Source organism: Cephus cinctus, unplaced genomic scaffold (genome assembly GCF_000341935.2).
Source record: "Cephus cinctus unplaced genomic scaffold, Ccin1 Ccin1_scaffold0269, whole genome shotgun sequence".
Classification (NCBI taxonomy): Eukaryota; Metazoa; Arthropoda; class Insecta; order Hymenoptera; family Cephidae; genus Cephus; species Cephus cinctus.
In genome coordinates, this window is record NW_014332979.1 from 235,699 (window position 1) to 256,577 (window position 20,879).

Consider the following 20,879-nt stretch of genomic DNA (forward strand, 5'->3'; position numbering starts at 1 on the left):
AAGAATTTTTATTACGTTACTAAAAATGATACGGTTCAAATAAATTATGTTGAATGATACTGAAATACATAACTGTTTAGATGTAAAACTTGAAAATAATAATTATTTAATAGATAAAAATGATAAAAATATTGTTACTCCGCGCAATTTTTTATTTGACATTCCACTTCATACTAGCAAATGAAAAAAGAAAAAGAATAATGAAATCATTGATGTTAAAAAAATGCCTAATTATATTATTTTCATACTTGCAAAAAAGGGAGAACACATAAGAGCAACGATCCTCGTATATACGAGAATAATTTTGAATATCGCGCGAAAAAGGGAGTTAAATTATACATAGCAGGCAGCCACTTGAACAAGGAGCTGCATCGCTTTCGACCGTTATCTCCAATAGTAGAGGAAGGCAAGGGCGTCGCGGCGCCCTCTCGTGTTCTGGTTGCCCAATCGATTTGACGCTAGAGTGACGTCACAACGCCGCAGATACCCCAGTAAAAGACCGCAGCACGAAGAAGCAAGTACCAAGTCTCATGCCTTAGCATAAATCATTCGGCTTTTGGCGTTTCTAACGCCTTAATCACTCGACTGTCCATTGCTTCAGCTTTTCCACAAAAAGTCTGATATTTCTTTTTCGTAACTCTGAACGTCAAGGACTTAACAAAACGATAGACAAGAAAACAGTAAGTAAAAGTATTGAAAAGTTAGAAGGCTGTAGAAATGCAATTTTTTATTCTTTTGAGTGCAATGCTTATCCCCTCTGTTCTTTCATGCTGTCATTAATTTTGGAGGAAATAAATTTAATGCGCAACAATGTTTACACTTGTTACTGAATAGTGTCAATGTATGAGGATTATTTATAGTTTGATTGAAATAATTATATTTCACATTGTATTGAAAATATAAAACCTATTATTTCAAACACAAAATGTGAAGGGAATGACATAGTTTTATATTGTATTCGTGTGTATGCAGTAGTGTTGATATAAATGAAATTTTATAAAATCTATAGCACTATACAAAATGCATAATCACGAGTCAATATTTCTTTCTATTAATAAAATAGCATATATGTACATATACATACTTTACCGCCATTTTGTATACATTGCTTCGGTTACAGTTCTTACCGACTGAAATTACCGACCGAATTCATTTTTAGCGACAACAAGCGTCGAAGTTCTTCTGTATGATGTCGCTAGAACTGTTGACGACTTATAATAAGTTCTGACGACTATGTACGTTTTCGTCTATCAGATTTAGAGAGATTTAAGAAATCCTGTGTAACATTTGAGAAGAATATACGAACGTGATTGTTCAACCATTTCTAAACCCCGTAGATAGAAACATAGTCAATAATATAATACCAATAAAGTATACAAGATTATTTTTAGTTTATATCTAATTGTCGAAATTTAGTGTTGCAGGAATACGTCAAAGATTATCTACCCTACCTGGGCGGTGCAGCAGGTGCTTTAGTGCTAATGGAAATTGCGGCTTATTTCGTGTCAAGACCGTCGCCAGAAAAACCATTGGTGCCTTTGGATGCACAATCTAGACTTCTTCCAGTAAGCAAATAAATATTCGATTATTATTTTTAGAAATTCATATATTAATATTGTTTATTATATCTACTATATACATTAGTGCTATTTAGTGCTAACTGTGTATCGTACTAACGAAAGAAAATTACATTTTGTTTAATATTTAACATGAGATTTGTAATTCGCGATAATAAAGATAGTCAAATAGGTTTATCACGATTTGTAATCGCGTTAGATTGAGGAAGTTAAAGTGACAGTGAGCTTTTGCATTATTTATAGTGATTATATACGATAACTAATGGAACTCGGTCGCGTTGTGTCTGTTTTTGGTTCCGGTAAAGGATCCAGTCATAGACACTCCATAAAACATTATATTTTCGTCCCTCTTGCAGACATTGTACAACCGCAAGGGTGTTCACGAGTGGATACAGTTTCCGTTACAATGCCTACTACCTTAAAGATATACAATAAATTTGAGAGTAAAACGTTTAATAGCATAATCAGCTCCTCTTGTAAAGTCGTTTCTCTTTGATGCGACTATTCAGCATCAAAATGCAATTACAAACTTTTATAAATGAATATACATATAAACTTTTCTGAATATTTCAATTCCGTTATTCTTGCCACATACAAGACTAGTCACCTCAACTGAATAACAAAAACAATACAAATTGCACAAGACATGTTTCTCTCGCGATGTAGGACTGTATAAAATTTTTTAAATAAAATATTTCTAATTTAAAAACTTTGAAATAACAAAATATTAATTTTTCAATTACCTTATCCTTAATACTTTTATATTCGGAGTACATACAGAAATTTATATATTCACAACGAAGTTTAGCGCACATTCCGAAAAGGTTACAATTATTTTGGCACCACTTTCGCAATAATTAACTTAAAACTGGAAGAATAATCTGATCCGGAAATTTGGACGTGAATTTGAAAAATGCGAAAAATTTTGCGTCGGATTACTCTTTCACTTTTTAATTAATTATAGCAAAAATGATATCAAAATGATTGTTAAGTATGCAAAATATGTACTGAACTCCACTTTGGGGAAGAAATTATGTAAAAATTCTGTTATTTACGACTTTCGTTGGAATTTTGCTCGCATGGTAAAGAAAAGATCTGAAGCTCCCAAAAACAAAAGTAAAATTGCACTATCTAGCTGCAAAGTTGCATCGACTGAAAAACAACATCCTACAAAAGCAAAGCTAACTATAACATCTTCCTATCTTTGATCAAAAAAGATATAGATATAGCTTCGGCTAGTTTCGCAATGAATCCTATATATCTGAAATCTAATCCGGGTGGGTTTTTTGACATTTCGAAGTTCGAAGTTCATTATACAAGGGACACCTTTCATTAGATAAAATATTTGTTACAAAGTATGCATATGCATGGTTTTGGACTAAAGATATTTTATTTTTCTATTTTAGCGTATATTTACGTTATTGTATGAAAACACATGTGATTTCCTTAAGAACTTGATTGTTTTCGAACTATCAAAAAGAACACATTAAACTCGTGGACCGAGTCTTTATATTAAAATCATAAATGGCGTATCTAATGTTGTACAATAATTCATCCTTGACAAAGTACACGTACGAATACTGATGACTGAAAGAAATATGTTGATACATAAGTATAACATATGGAACATAATTTATATAACTATTATATACATATATATAATAGATATTTTTCTTCAAATGAAATCTCAAAATATTTGTATCTATTTATATCACTTTACTGATTTATGGCTTAAATATGAAAAGGATTGGTTAGGTGGGGATGGATCCGTAGGTTAAATTTTAACCGAAGATGAAGAAACTGGCCATTAGTGAATTGCTTACACGAATATAGTAAAAAGAAACATATTATGTTTATAAAGCGTTGATACTACATTGCTATGTTTCCAGGATCGGCATACTACAATAAAGCTTACAAAAATTAAGCGTCGTTTTAAAAACTGTGGAAATAAATCACTGCTGCCTTTTTTAATCCGCTTTTCGTACCAGAAGGAAAAAAAAACATGTTACTTACGAAACATTATGTATTTATGTTTATAAACAAATATTTTCGAATAATGTTTACATCCCATTGAATACACGAGTGTCACGTGTGAGTATATCGCTCATGTTTAACCCACAAAAATAGAAATTCTTAACTCTTACATAAGAAATGCAAGCGAAAAAATATTACTCTAAACTTAGAAACTTTGTAAGTCCTATTTTCTAGCTCGCAGCGACAAATGTCAATGTCGTTACATATCGATATCTAAGTTTTACTCAATCAGCTTGTTAGATCTGTAAGAAGGGAAACGTTGCCTTTGGATAAAATGCAGCTATCGTTATTCACCGATAGTAATAACCTAATAACTGTCTTTGCGAATTAGAGAATACAGTTTCAGGGTCGGTTTCACAAAAGTTACCTCTTTTCTTGTCACAGACGCATGTACGTGCACCCTGAAAAAACTAATTTCTACTGTCGCGATTCAAAAGATCATTGATTTCCAATGGTTTTTTTCGGTCGCTGAATCCAACTCTGAAGTCCAAATTTTTGAATTCAAAATGGCGGACACAACATAGCGGTCGTAAATCCAAAAAATTATCTCATTTCAATGATGATTGGTTCCTTTGGGTTTTTCAGGTCTCTGAATCCAAATTGGACATCTAAATTATTCAATGCAAGATGGACTGAATAATTGTGAGTGTTCATTATCACATGAATCTTCGGGATTTTTATTTTTGCTTACCATTTTGAAATTGAAGTTTTCTAGATATATGCGAATCCCGCTTTAATCAATGCGAATCGAGTGAATTTTTGGATTTTCATTCGCCATATTGTATTCGTCACTTTGTTTTTGTCCATTTTTCATAAAAATGTAGATTTAGGGACCCAGAAATATCCTTAAAAGATACCCTTCCAATGTTTTTACCTAACCTTTAGTTGAGAGCACTTTTGACAGAAAAAGTTTAAAGTTAGCCAATCAGATGCCTGTACTTCCGGAAATTCCGAAATTGAATAGTTAATCTTGACAGTTAAACCTTGCTTAATTTTGATGAAATCAGCTCCAGATAGTATTTGCCGTTAAAGTGTTAAGTATTATTATGTAACACAAGTTTTCGAATCATTGAAGAAAATAATTATGAAATATGAAAGGAAATATGAAAATTCGAATTAAAAGCCAGTTTCATTCTCGCATTTTGACTTTTAACATATCACGAATCATTTATAATAATGACTTGTTCCTCTTATATGAACTCTTCTGAAATCGACTTATAAGATAAAAGAATACTAGTGTTTGATTATAAAAAACTAAAGTTATTTATCAGCATTTCATAAATCGTAAGACATTTGACAAAATTCTAGTTGTACAAGTGAATTAAAAAAAAAAAACTTGTACAATCTACTTGAAAAGAATAATATCCACGGCCATGAAATATGATATACACAATTGGGTGTCGACGTTTAAAACGAATACACAGTATTTAAATACTGTTCAAAGCGAAGGTTGTACGTTAGTAATGATTTTAGAAACTTTCAAATGAATAATCTTGTACTAATTATTTTAAACTTACTCGCATACGAATACGATGAAAATATCACATCAATCCCACTACACTTCATCGTTAACCATTCTAACGATGATAGGACTAACATAAATAAAATTTCCTCGCAGAGTATCCTGTTCAATTCATAACTAGGTAAACCAAATTAATGGCCAACGTCCAATGAATTCTGCGCAAGGCTGTGGGACATTCCAAGATGTTCATATCTGTATCATAAACTGACTCGCTCATGAGCCTCGTGTTGTGGGTCACGCATGTTGAAAAACAGAAGCCACGAAGCAAAGGGCAGTTTGATCTGATCTAAAATGAAGCAAGTGAACAGAATAAGAAGAATAGAAGCAGACGGAAGAATAGAAATAAGAATAAGAAGAAGTCAGGTGGTACATCGGCGAGTATGTTTACGAGATAGCTGGCGTGAATCCAGATTCTCTGTCGGAGAGGTTCGGTCGTCCCTGCCTATATTTAAATCGAAATTCGGGGATGGACACGAGGGCGTAGACGTGAGCTTGGCGGGGCTCCCCGTGAGAAGCGGGCGAAGCCCAAGAACGTCTCTTCCTGAAGTGTAAAAGTGGTGATCAGTAGGGAAGAGCAGTGGCAGTGCGCGCGAGAAACCACGGAAGAGCAGCCGAGATGCCGGGTTGCTTCTTTCACGAGCCGATCCGCATACCGATAGACCTAAACGATCAGTCCGAAACTCTTAAGGTGCTTTACACTTTTCAATCTTATCGCGATATTCTTCGACCCGTATAATACACGTATCTTTGCATACCTGGCGAGCATTCCTGACTTATACCTTCTTAGTTAATTATCAATTGACTATGACGCTACAAATTTTTAATTCAATATTATTCAAATCTTCAATTTTTCCTTGCTCTCGTTTCATCGAAATTCAATATCTTGATCGACCGGAACAATTGTTTGTCGATTGTACGGGAAGTCTAAGAACTCAAAATGATGCAACCCATCACTTCGTTTTTAATCAGATTTATTTTAGTAATTAATACTGTATTCGATCTTGGATTAAAAATTGCTCTAAATTAAATTTTTGAAATTTCGAAAATCCTTACACACTAATCTTTATCCTGAGTCATGTGATTTATAAAGATTTTCATTCGTATTGCTCGGTATCACGTTGTATATTCTTCTTTCTTTTGTATATTATGTATTAGTTTTGTATGATTAATCTATGAGCAATCTTGTAACTTTTCGGGAAAAATAATATTAGCTCGCACAGTATGAGATAATTAATCGATTTCATTGAATGTACCTGTTGAAATATTTCGAATGAAGAGGCCGTAACTATTTAAATTTTTACCACGTCTCGATACATTTATAATTGATGATATCAATTAGACAACTCTTATAACCTGTCTTCTCTCAATATTTCTTTCGCAAAGGTCCATAACTTCAGTTTTACGAACATTTAAATGAAAAAATTGGTACAAAAATTGGTTTTACAAAATCCTTCTGAACGTTAATTACTTGATTTATTAAGTTTTCCACTCATATACAACAACCAAATATACTCGCCATTCCTTCGTCCCACGTTAGATTTTTATTCACAGCCACAGCTGCGAGCGCGTTACTTCCAAAAATACAAAAACAAATTTAACCGCGTGAGCTCCAAGGTTTTAACTTTTTCGTAAGCCCATCGATAAAACGACGAAAGAAAAATAGAAAATCTATACGAAGACACAAGTGTACGAAAATAAATCGACGTACCAATAACGATCGAAAAAAAATGTATACAATTATGATTCAATATTCAAAAGTAAGGTGGATGTGAAAATGAAGAATGGGATAATGTCCGCAACGGAAATTTATTTAAGAAAAATAATTGTTACTTCGTCTTATGTCCGCCATTAGAGTGTCGCTATATTTAGTGCAGCCCTTGTGATTTCTCGGTGTTATGTAACACTATGTGTACAAAGTTACTTACGGGATTTATGGACGTGCAACGATTTTCAGGGTGCGGAACTGATCAGAGTCTCCAAGTTTTATAAGGACAGCAAGGACGGCCGATTCGTCAGCTACATACACGAGGACACAAGAACCCTTTACGAAGCCTTCCGCAAGGGGGCCAAAGAATCCAGTAAGTTTGCAAATTCTGTAATATTGCATGAAAAGATAAATTTTGTATATGAGGTATTAATTTCAATAATAAACAGACTGAATATTGATTTTGTAGCCAAAAATCAAATTTGTTTAGCGAATATACTTATGCATCTACCATACATATGCTTCTTATTGTGAGAATTCAAACAAAATTGGATTCTAATAAAAATTTGGTAATTTTATACTAGAAGTAGATCTCCGTATCGTAGTTTATGGAATGTTTATTCCATAAAAACAAGAATGAAGATTACGATATTTCTATCACATAAAAATTTCTATGAAAACATAGAAAACATAGAAATTTAAATGAAAATAAAGTAGTGTTTACTGAATTCTCACATGGTAAAAAGTCGTATATTGAGATATTATATCAGTATCAAAGTGGAAAACACTACAATAAACTTAGAATAGCTGGAATTTGTTGCACCATGTAATAGACAGACGCGAACACAACAATAACTCTTTATCATACCTGCCAAAAGAGCCACCACAGTGAATAACCACTACTTAGTTGTGCTTTATCAATTTTGTAATTAAAGATCGATATCTTTTAGTAATCAGCTATGCGTTTTTGTAATTAATCTAGGACTCTACTAATACCGCCAAAAGCGACACGACAGAGCTAAATAGTCTAAATTAGTGCACCTGTTTAATAATTTTTAATTCATACTAGCACAATTTTTAGTAAAAAATTTGTGCAACAGTTGAACTTCAAATAAATACGCTGTTAATAGATTGAGAAATGAAATTCAATTAAATAATATTTAGAACAAAAAAAAATAAAATATTGTAAAATGAATATGCTTAAACGGTTATTGTTTGGAACTCATTAATTATATTATTCATAATATATGTTCATAAGCGAGTGTAAGCACTTGCAATGTGGCTAAACTGCAAATAATCACAAGCAATTCTTTTACTATTTTATTTTCTACTTGTTATATATTATCGTTATTATGGACCGTCCTGTGATTTACATCTTCAAGTGCAATCCTTATTTTTAAATCTGTTTTTGTATTTTGCCATTTTTTCCTTTTTTAAAGTTTTTCTCGTTTATTTTATTATTATTTTGTGAATCATTACTTTTTATCTATAATTTTCTGTCACATAACTCAACCTTATTTTTTTTCCTTCTCCACTCTTCGTATAATATATGTATACTTATTGAACTCTTCAAATTCCTAACTTTGATTACCTTCCTTCCTTTCCTTATGGCTGACTCCTCCAATGAGGAGATGTGCCATAACTTTGATTACCATCTTATATACTTTCTTTCAACAGTCTTAATGTCTTTAACATATTCCATTTTTTTTTAAATCTTTACATTATATTTATTTTATATATTTCTATTTTTATCCTGCTCAACTCCCGCTTTTTTTCTCATTTTCGATATCACTTTTACATAGTTTCAATATCTTAAAATATTTTTTATCTATTTATCGCAGATAATTAAATATAATTATTACTTACATATGTAATATTTATTTGAAAGTACTAAATTAAAAGCAATACATTAAAATACGAATGAATGAATTTCTTAAAAATACGGCAACGTACAGCGTAAATACTTTTTTATATCATATATTTAAATTGGTTCTTTCTGGACGTCCGTTAAATTAATGTTAAACAGCTGTAGCTTAGCAAGCGTGGAAATCTTTGACAAAACGAATGTATTTTTTTCGTTACCAAAATATCAACGATCATCTCTTGGCCGTTTGAATGCATAAACTTAAATAGTTATTAATATCAAATCAAGAGTTTCAGACATCCTATAATATGTAATAAACTTGGAACTTTGAAATATATTACCTCCTGCTACTAACAATATCAAAATAGTTCATTACAAATGAGACTTGGTGAGTTTTCCATTTGTCGGTTATGATCCATAGCTGAAAAATATAAAAAATTGCATCACTCTATGAGTCCAAGATTAATAATGTACATTATATAATGTACATTATTTAAATTTGCAAACAGAAAATATTTCTTCATGTTCGGACTCCCGCACAAATGATAGCAAAATTGTGACAGCCTGCGATCAACTTAAAAAAGATACTATTTTTTTATTATTATATATTTTTTAAATATGTTGAGAACTATGTAGAGTCCATGTTGAAACGTACACAAATGTTTAAAAATGCATTGAGAACAATTTCAAAATCTTGTATAATTACGATAAAACACGATGAAGTGAATTTTTGCAACGCTGTACGGAAAGTATACAGTTTGTGCACCAAAAACAAGCACAAAATGGTCCATTGTTGATAAGTACGTCTGGGAATGTTATGATTCCCGCACACTCTGAACTCATCAAGAATCGGCCATTTCGTGCTTCTTTTTGGTGCATATCCTGCGAACTTTCCGTACATTGTTGCAAAAAATAGTATATGATACGCGTGCGGGTTGGTGATTCCTACTCGTGTGACGTTTGCCACGATTCTGACTCGTGTCACGCTCGTAGGAATCACCAACTTTCCGCACTTGCATCATAATGTACTATTTCATTATTTTCAGTTGTGCATTTATTTTCTTCCTTATTTGAATTGCACGTCCCCAGATAACGAAAAGTATATACACAAACTCAAAGGTAACGTGGTGACTTATGGCTCCAGTAGAACCGACATGGTCCGTACGTTGAAAAGTAACTAGATAAGCTGCGCGCGCAACGAACTTCGACTGCTACTATTTTACACTGTAATTAGGAAAAGAACTATTTAACCAAATCTTATTTTCCACAAACGTATTACCTGCTTCTCAGTTCTAACACAATTTTTCGAACACCTTGTATATACTTTAATTAAAATCAATTTTCTTGCCAATAGACAATGGACCTTGTCTTGGATGGCGAGACGGATCCCACAAACCATACCAGTGGCTCCACTACAATGAAACTCTGCTTAGAGCAAGGAACCTTGGCTCAGGTCTTATTTCGTGCGGGCTCGCACCAGGCCCAACGACCCTCGTTGGTCTTTACAGTCAGAATTGTCCTGAATGGATTCTGACTGAACAGGCTTGCTACACTTACTCCTTGGTCGTAGTGCCTTTATATGATACTCTTGGCCCCGATGCATGTGCCTACATCATCAATCAAGCAGAAATCAGTCTAGTCGTCTGCGAAGACGATAAGAAGTGTAATTTGCTGCTCGACAAAGCACCAAGGTGTGCGGGTAATTCTTAAAAGACCCCCTTTTTTACTGGAATTAAACTCACGAATTTTAATCGCACGTATTTTGGATAAACATAAGGTATTTTAATACTATCAAAGTCAAAAGCCTCGACTTTAACTTCCCATAAGATAAATCGTATAAAAAAAATTGGATGCTCCCTATTATAATAGCATCCACGTTTATCATTAAATGTTACGTGTCTTAAACAAAGAAAATAATTTTTAATTTTTGTAATACAAAAAATGTCAGTGAATCCAAAACGTATTATAAATTTGTTTCTTCGTTATCTTTACAAAAATTTATACAATCAAAATCATATTCGAACAAATAATCGTATCTTTTTCGATAAAGGGAAGTAGCAAAACGTTAAGCGCTCTTATAATTTTTTTTTATCGCAGATGCTTGCGGAAATTAATCGTGATAAAGGAGACGCGACCTGCAACGAACCAGAGAGCGAAGAACCGCGGTGTGGAATTATTAAGATTCGAGGATGTTGAACGTCTTGGCTCCCAGAAAGATCATCCAGAAATTCCACCAAGGCCTACCGACGTTTGCACTATTTGCTACACATCCGGTACTACAGGAAATCCGAAGGGCGTTATGCTCACTCATCAGAACGTAATGGCAGGAGTCTGTGCCGTTATTCTCCAACTGGGCGATCATAAGCCCACAGCTTCCGACACGATGATCAGTTTTCTACCTTTGGCTCACATGCTTGAAAGATGCTGCGAGAACGGCATGTACATGGTGGGCGGTTCTGTTGGCTTTTACAGCGGTGATATCAAAAGATTGTCTGAAGACATGAAAGCTCTCAGGCCGACTGTAATGCCTGCTGTACCTAGATTACTCAACCGCCTATACGACAAGGTAAATTTCAATTTTATCAACAATGCAAATCCAATACTATGCAATGGATCTTTTCCATCGTGCTGCTTCACTGCTATATTGCATTATGTGTGTTGCGTAATTGCCAGTACAAGTACTATTAAAGGAAAATGATCTCGATCATTCTCGAAGCTTCGTTTAGCAACTTTGTTTAAATTACAATAACCGATGATTTGGTTAGCTAGTGGGAACACGTCCAAAACTGTAGATTCACGGGACTCACGTTTTCACTCCGAAACATTCACATGCCTGCCCAATTATAGTTGCTTATGATAATAGTTATGCTGCGCAATATCTTTAGCGTGCCAACGACAGATGCGATACAAAAACTCCTGCCATAATCCCAGCAGGTGGATGAATTCGTAGTGACTAATTGTATCGCGGATGATCTTGACAACGGGTCAATGGGTTTGATGGTACTTTCTTATTTCCTTAGTTGATAAGAAAAATCTGTTGTACAAGTTGATCTGTGAGACGAAAAGGCATTTTAATTATTAGTAATTAATAATTACGACAAGTTATAATGTAGTTGGCACGTTGCATATTCTTAAATAGACGCATTGGCACATTCAAAGCATTAATTCAATTTTGTATATATTCGTTATATGTATGTACATTAAAATATTGTTTTATATTTTACTTACAATGATATACATATATGTATAAGTATATAATTATATATTTTTTAGGTTACAGCTGAACTGCAAAGTTCATTCCTAAAAAGAATGTTATTCAACATGGGCTTACGAGCGAAGGAGTCAGAAATCAAGAAAAGCATAATAAGGAATAATAGTTTCTGGGACAAAATTGCTTTCAAGAAAATCCAAGATAGTATGGGTGGTAGACTACGGCTTATGGTGGTTGGTTCGGCACCTCTTGCCGGAAACGTATTAACCTTTACCAGGTGTGTCCTTGGGTGTCTCATCGTCGAGGGTTACGGTCAAACAGAATGTTGCGCTCCCATCACGCTTACCGTCCAGGTTTGTTACTGATAATGATACAACACATAAATATTGTCGGATCGCAAGCACACTTTTCTGCATTTTATAGATCATTTTTTCAACTAAGTAAATTTTTTTAAGTGCTATAAGTACTTGCGCAATTAATAAATGTTTAAAACGTTCATGCACGCTTGAATTATTATTACTGATTTTACATCTGACTTTTCTAATTTAAGTTTAAATTTTACGAACCAACTGTTTCAAAAATATTTACTAATTTCTTTACTCATTCAACTAACAGCTTAGCAAACCTAACCTAATTGTGATATAATTTTTGTACTATGTTGTATAGGAGCCATGACTGAAATACTTTAAATGTTGTCTATTTCAGGTATACCGCGTAGAAATATAGCAATATATTTATTCTGCTATGAAAATTTATTATCTGTAATTTGCTACGTGCTGTATAGCATCATCCTTTAATATCAATTGTTATATATTTTTATTGTTTACAAAGAGATTAGCGCTCAATTTCGTAAACCAATGCAGAGTGCACGAAGAGATAGGGTTTGAATTCAAGTGACTTTTTTACGCTGCATGTTTCCACCTAATCATACCAGGACATCCTCAATCGGAACCTCGCCTTGATTCGTATGAAATGGGCCGCGAGCAGAATTAACTTCGTATATCGCGCTATTCTTAGACCTCATTAGCTCATTAGTATTGGTGTAAACATTCAGACATACTGTATATTTGCAACACACATTGCAGTTATAATAAGACGAGGGAATATCGTTTTTACATCCTGGGTATGTCTTAAAACGATCATCAAAGTTACATGTTTATTACGACAGGTACATTGCAAAGAACCAGACATAATTTCTTACAAATCCGCAGGAAATAACATCTTCATAAAAGTTTGTCCACTTCGCAACGTGTTAGCTAAGTTTAAACTAAGATAAGGACAGGAATTGAAAATCGTAATTAATGATTGAATAAAATTAATGATTAATGACAAAAATAAGCTTAATTTAACAAGCTATTTTAGTTTGTTCTTATATTAGAGCTACAATAAACAGCTTCCATGTATTTGCATTTTTTATAAATGACATTTACATTGGCGAGCTTTGAAAGACCCTTATGGATAACAGCCGTTGGATTCTAAATGGGAACTAGTCAATAAACGTTACATAAATAAACCACATATTTCACCACTCAGCAGGCGGACTTTGGAGTATAAATGAAAAATAAACACCAGCAAAACTTCATACGCTGAAAGTGGATTTATTACTTTCTTGTTACATTCAGTTGCTTTGAATCAATTTTCAATTCATTATTATCAACTCCAAATATCTTTGTTAACAAAGTCAATACATATTTTTCTTAAAGACTGAATTTTTGTCTGTCTCCTTTTTAAAAATATTATATGAGCAGCTGAAGTTTTAATTTTATGTTCAAAATTTGTAGTATGGTACGGTTAAATTTAAATTTAAGATAAATTTCATGTTGTAACTATCCGAACCATACGACGTATTACTACATTTAGAATCACAGCGTTTCAGTAATGGATTGCTAAATGGTAATTTGTCAGGTACCTTTAAATCTGTTTGGATCTTCACTGTAATGACCTGAAATAACCCATGCTGTATATGGTACAGTGGAGGACTAAAACAAGAACATTGCAGTCAAATGAAATATAATTAGTTTAAATTTTGAATTTAAACGCGTGTAATCGTATGTAACACTTACACTTTAATATAAAAAAATGTAAAATATTACACGACTTTTAATATAAAAATTAATCGAGAAATTTACAATTCATTCCAACTTTCTTGTTGTACGAATATTTTTGCCAGCCAGCGTATATATACGACGGATAGATCACTCGTTTTTAACCCTTACAGACCTGTGGGTAAAATATGTCAATTTCCCCGAACAGTAGCTCTTAATAATGAAACGTTACACTGAAGCACCAAGTCTCACACGTGGTTCTTTAGTGAATTTCTATTTAACATGGAAAGTAATAATGTTGAAGTGACACTCAAATATTGTTTTTCGTACAAACTAACCCGACCGAAGCAAAAGTAGCTTCTCGTAAAATCACGAGATAAAAATAAATGTAGGTCTCGAGTTTCGATTACATAAAATTACGCGAGAAAAAACTGTGTAGACCTTCCTGTTCTATGAACTGAGTTCTCGTGCTTTTATTGCATTTGTCGACATTTTTACAATGTAAATAATCGAACGTGCCAATTGAGGTGACTAACATTCGAATGACATACACACGTGGTTTCTATTTCGAGCGTAAACCCTGTCAGTGGTGCGAAACAATAAATATACTCTGAGTATAACGAAGGTGTAAATATATTTTTATGTTGGCATCAACAATTAAAAAGCAAAGTATAACCACATGTTGAGGAACATGTGATCCTGACCTCATGTGGGATATTACTGTAAACGTATTAACATATGCTTTTAAAATTATATAGGGCGACCACGTGCCCGAACACGTAGGACCACCAGTGGCCTGCTGCTGCGTAAAATTGGTTGACGTCCCTGAAATGGAATATTTCGCAGTGAGCAATCAGGGCGAAGTTTGTGTCAAGGGTTCAAACGTGTTTGTGGGCTACTTCAAAGACCCAGAGAAAACTGCAGAAGTTGTCGACGAGCAAGGATGGCACCATACTGGTGACATTGGAATGTGGCTTTCGGTAATGCACTGGTTTTCAGATAAACATTTTTTTAGAACGTCTATTAATACATTTTCAGAAGGCAAATTTTATGAATTTCGCAGTCCTCGGGAACTATTCTAATTCAAAAAATTCTTTTAACCACGTCTGGATATTAAATATGTGAAAAAAAATCCTTATCATTTATTATATAAGAAATTTGGTGTCATATTTATGATGTTTCGGAACACTTTCTCGACGATAATATTCGTACTATAATAATTCTTCATGACTGTTTCATATATACATACATATTAGATTTTACTTAACTCAAACTGTTTTGTAATTTTCAAGAATATTAAACAAAAATGAAAAGGTTCAATTTTTTTCAATTTTTACTTAAATTATAGTTGACGATATTATTTGACACTGTATTATGTAGCACTCAACAAGTCATTTTTGTTTTCCAGAACGGAACGCTGAAGATCATTGATCGCAAGAAACATATCTTCAAACTTTCACAGGGCGAATACATTGTCCCTGAGAAAATTGAAAACATTTACATTCGTAGTCAGTATGTGCACCAAGTTTTTGTACACGGGGAATCCCTGAAATCCTGTGTGGTGGCAATTGTTGTACCGGATGTCGACGTGGTCAAATGTTGGGCACTAGAGAACAAAATTCCTGGAACATTCAGTGTACTTTGTGCAAATGCTGAAGTCAAGAGGCTCATACTCGATGACATGCTCGCTTGGGGCAAAGAAGCAGGACTTAAATCATTTGAGCAGGTTCTTAATTTTTACATTTGACAGCTAATGTATTTCTTGTATATCATATTTAATCTATTAATATCCTGAACATTGATAATGTTTGAATTTAACTTCTTAGTCAATGTGTCTGTACACAACTATCATAATTTCATGAAGTACTTATGGAATCTATAAAAGTATTTTTTTATTAAGAAATAACTATTATTACATTTATTACTGTCCAACAGGTAAAAGATATCTACTTACATCCAGATCCATTTTCGGTGCAAAATGGATTACTCACACCGACATTAAAAACAAAACGACCTCAACTGAAGGCGTACTTCAAGCCCCAACTGGAAGATCTTTACCAGCATCTAGATTAGTCAGAATGCTTAACAACGAGCTCATCCTTTCTATATCTAAGTATTTCTAAGCACTCATTTTAGTTTTTCGGCTCCTTTTCTCTATTTCAAACTCACTCTTAATCTTTCTCTCGTCAGTCACTGCACCATTTCACCGATTTTCACATCGTTCATCGAAAGTATGTTCTATCCTTTCGGTACTTTTATTATATCATTTCCACTGATATATAGTTCATTACGGTAATACAACAAATAAGCTATTAAGGTAACTGATGATATTATGGACATTAAATATGTTATTGTTAGACTCGCGTCTTTTATTTCAACAGAACATAACACCTTTCACAGTTCCTTATATTATATACAGTTTACTTATTTTCTATCATGACTATTTTTAGTTTCATTGTTTCTTTAAATATCAGCAATATGCAGAAAATTCGGCCGATAGTGTATAATAGTTTGAAAATGCGTAACAAGTAAATCGTAAATAACGGAAACTTAAAATATATTTTATTGAACCATTGAAAAATTTGTTGAAAATTTTAAGCAGATTGTGTTTTTCCAAATTGATTGCATCGCTCGGTAACAATAAAGTATTTAACAAAAGATTAAAACTTATTCACCTACTGCTACTGATTTTTTGTTTTAAATTTCGTGATACAAATACACAAGATATAAGAAATTTGCATTTTTACAATTACCTCTTCATCCTTTTTACTTTTGATAAATCACTTGAGACCAAATATCAGTTTTCCAATATTAATTCGAAATTTTGAAATTCATATCTCTTCGAGTCGATTCCTCTAATTGTAATACAGCTCAGTACGTAAAGTCAGTTTATTTTCAAAATGCAAATATCTGATTGGCTAATCTGGAAGTTAAGCTGAGTTTAAATATTAAACTGTACTGGAATAAAGATATCCCTAAAGATACTTTCCACAGTTTATATTGAAGGTTACTAAAAGTTTTTATGCAGGATGATTTAACTAACAACTTTCCAATAAACCAGTTAATAAGTATTAAAAATGTTGTCAAAATGCATCTTAAAACTTAATACCTGCTTATAATATTTTTGATAGTGCAATTCGAATGTCGATATTTTAAAAACATGTGAAGCTTATAAGCATCAAAGGCAACAGTCTTCGAATCAATATACATTTCAATAGCTTTCATCAATACCATACAATTTGTTCATTTTGGATAATCTCATATAATCAAACTTGACGACTAATCGCCCTTAGTTAATTTTAGTTCCTTACGGGTAAAATATTTATGCGGAATGATTTTCAAAAGCCTACGATTTCGCGGATCTTCTTATAGCTTTACTTCATACCTGACTGCTTGATACATAACATTTACTATATTAAATAACAACAAACATACGAGTAAGGATAAATAATAATAAAATAACAAATTCATGATTATGATTGGATTCTGAATGCACAACGAAAGATATTTCTTTCTTTGTATTAGCTCTGAAATGTATTTACGTAATACTGCATAACTTCAATTCTGTATAAATATGAAATACAGAATATGCATCACCAATTGAGTATATGAAAATGGATGAAATAAATATTTCTTACATATAGGTATGACTAAGAAGAAGGCGCAGCGACAACAATCTACAATTTGCACTAAAGGTTAAAATAAACATATTCCGCGGCCATTAATAAAGAAATTTTATAAAATCGAATTTGTTCCAAAATATTGTTTTAACTTGCAAAAATTAGGAATTTAATTATTTGCATTAGAATATTAACCCTTGGATCTAAAACTGTAATATACAACAAAACAAGCCACGATAATGAGGACCAAAGCTACAAGAGCTAAGATAAGTCTTTGCTGTAGAGCACGGACGATCATTCCTGTTAGCAATCGGGATCCACGACCCAACTCAGCATCCGTTTCACGTAACTGCACAAAATATATATGAATATACTAAATGTAAGTATAATACATATATTAAAAGTTTTGTAAAGGGAGGGTAAAAAGTAGTGAAAAGCACACATCGTTAAGCCTGTACTCAACTTCAAATTGAAAGCGCAGTATTTACAATATCATTTATTAAAAAGGACAAGTTTGCACTTTGTCACGATACTAAAAAACATATTTCGGTATGTATGTATGTATAAAGATTCAATAAATAATACAAATCTATACAAAAAATATAGTTATTGAACTTTAGGGATTTGAATCTCAAACTTTTTTGCGTAATAATAAGTATAGTTTATATTTATATTGTGATCAAAGTATAGAATTGTGATGTCTAAACTACATGTATATAGTTTCCAGAAAAACTTTGATATCAGTATTTTTTTATTCTCAGATTCTATTATATATTCTCACATAGGCAGGTATTAAAAACTTTTTTAGTAATCATCAATTTATAGACGGCGTTTTCTCAGATACTTTGTATGACTTAGAGAAAAATGGATATCAGAATGAGATTTAAAGTACTTAATTTAAAAATGATAATTAGTAAACATTTATTTATTTCCCTATGGCAAATGATTATAACAAAAAAGAAAAAGGACAGAAATGCGTAAGCAATTAACAGGTATGCAGGCAAGAAATGCTATTATCAATAGGAATATTTCAAATTTGCTATCGTTATTGTAACTATTTTTGTTTCTTTGTCAAACATAATTAAAAGGTGAACAAAGATAGAAACGACGTTGCCTTTAATCATATATATCTTAACTACATATACAGAATTTGAAAAAAAAATTAGATGATTTATTAATAAAATACAAAAATAATGCGCAACGCGTAAATCTGCCTTACACTGTTCAGCTTTTTCTCTCAAATATTTACATATACATATATGAACGTGTGCATCCTGAATAAGTTAGATTGGAAAAGTAAAATGAATAATAATAATTTTACTGTAACAGCAAAATTCTACTTAAATCGAACAAATTACTATTTTATTATCTAAAGAAAATTATTAACTTACCCTTCCTCTGCTTCTTTGGATCGTTTCTCTCTGCTCATGAAGGTCTTTAAGTACCTGGGAGCCAATCTCTTCCGTTTCAAGAACCATTCGATACCCATTTTGTAAAGTTCTTCCAGTACGATCTATTCGTTCTGATGTATCCAATAACCTTTTTCTTTGGTCTTCCATGATACCACTGTCCCAGTTTTCTTCACCTCCCATATCAATGGTATCATCCTTGGGGTTCCTTGCGGACTGAAATTCTTGTGTTAACCGTTTTAATTCTGCTCTGTGGCTTTCTACTCGACCACAAAGTCGATCCCTAGCTGCACCAGTCATTCCCCGTACCTCCAATTCCATTTGCTCCAACTATACAAATAAATAATGTTATGCATAATAAATTAACATGTCTATTAATAATGAATATAACATTGAACATAGATATTATTTTTTCTAAAGGAAAAAATTGACTAGTTGCTAAAATAGTAAATATTTAAATAATTGCAATTGTAATAAAATTATTGATTATTTGTACTGCAGTAAGAGCAATCTCAGTGATCAAAGTGAAATAGTTACGGATAAGGAATAAAATATGCTTCTCCTTTAAATTTACAATTAAAATAAATAACAACATATATTTAATATATTTTTAAAATAAATCAATTTAACCTAATTGAAAGTAAAAATATTAAAAATATACATTTATTGTCAGCATAAAATTTAATATTTTAGTTGTAATATACTCTGCATTAATATTGCATATTCGTGTCTTTAAACTACTAATTTTATGTAATATTAAATAAACATATAATATGTGAAAACACTCTCACACTCAAATCTTTAAATATAGCAGAAGAAGAAATTAAGTTTTGACAAATTATTATACTATTTTATTTGTAAAAATTAACTGTTTTAAATAAAAAGTAAATGTTTAAAATAATATATATTCAAAATATCATAAATGCACTAGAAATAAGCAGTTAAGAAACAATAGCATGATATGATTAGTAGCAACGGATGAGAAAACCAAAGTAAATATGTTAGTAAGGAAGTACAGTTTAATAGAAATATTTACCAATTCTTGGGCTTCTTCAACTTGTCGATCGACATCTTGAACCAATGCTCTTTTTTCACCTACAAATACATTAAACGTATCGATTATTGTTGTCTAACAATGCTACTAAATTGCAGTTGAGTGTCATGTCAAAAATATTAAGAGATATTATTTCATAGACTATTCCCCAAAAGTTTTTGAACAATCAATAAATATCCGTACTTACTACCACTGAGAATCGATATGCGGCTGATTTTTGCTGTGATATCTGCTGTTAAAACTGCATACTGTTGCTCGTAATTGTCGATGAGTATTGCCATCTTGGCCACAGAACACCTCCGTTCCCCCATTATATGCGTTTGGATTGGACATATGATAACATCATGTCCGCCAACATTATCTGTAAGTCAAATTTTCTCCCTAGTATTTTTCTCTTCAATCACTTGATCCAGAGATGAGTAGGGAGATTGCCAATGAGCCTGTTTTTGGTGAAGGCAATTTTTCTCTGGTTTCGGCGCGCCACCTTAGCGGAGGGCCCTCGAAGCAGTTCCACGTTTTTGATTGGTCGTGTATATATAGTAATACTACGCGTGATAATCTGGAGCTGTGTTTTGGCGTGCTAGGTTGCTCAAACTTTATTTTAAGTTTATATATTTTTTTTTAATTTTATCTATGACAGAATCGACTAATATTTTAAACACCCGCTCGTGCTGCGCGACCGGCGACTTGAGCGATTGCGGGACCTCTCTCGCTGAGGGGTCTCCTATTGCTGTTACTGCTGCCGCTGGTTCTTATAATCTTATAAATACTTTTTTATTTGCAATCTTCAGTTCCAGCGCCCAGTGTAAACTCAATAAGATTTACTATGAGAAAATAA

The 20,879-nt window shown here is 32.6% G+C and overlaps 2 protein-coding genes across 6 annotated transcripts; one reads left to right on the plus strand and one right to left on the minus strand.

Moving 5' to 3' along the window:
* The first annotated feature begins 480 nt into the window (after window positions 1-480).
* LOC107265990 (long-chain-fatty-acid--CoA ligase 5) lies at window positions 481-16,317 on the plus strand. 5 transcript variants are annotated; one of them, XM_015736002.2, is made up of 9 exons: window positions 481-680; window positions 1,417-1,565; window positions 7,088-7,211; window positions 10,057-10,393; window positions 10,800-11,268; window positions 11,976-12,266; window positions 14,717-14,938; window positions 15,367-15,684; window positions 15,894-16,317. In XM_015736002.2, coding segments are annotated over exons 1-9 (2,049 nt in total). In that variant the 5' UTR covers window positions 481-679; the 3' UTR covers window positions 16,032-16,317. The 5 variants fall into 5 exon arrangements, with proteins under 5 accessions (XP_015591488.1, XP_015591489.1, XP_015591490.1 ...); XM_015736003.2 differs by having other exon boundaries at window positions 487-668; XM_015736004.1 differs by having other exon boundaries at window positions 499-514.
* LOC107265991 (vesicle transport through interaction with t-SNAREs homolog 1A) lies at window positions 16,303-20,446 on the minus strand. The gene is made up of 4 exons (XM_015736006.2): window positions 20,229-20,446; window positions 20,024-20,082; window positions 18,970-19,317; window positions 16,303-17,927 (listed from the first exon to the last, which is right to left on the minus strand). The coding sequence occupies exons 1-4, from the start codon at window positions 20,350-20,352 to the stop codon at window positions 17,769-17,771; spliced, it is 690 nt and encodes a 229-aa protein (XP_015591492.1). The 5' UTR covers window positions 20,353-20,446; the 3' UTR covers window positions 16,303-17,768.
* Between the last annotated feature and the right edge of the window lie 433 nt (window positions 20,447-20,879).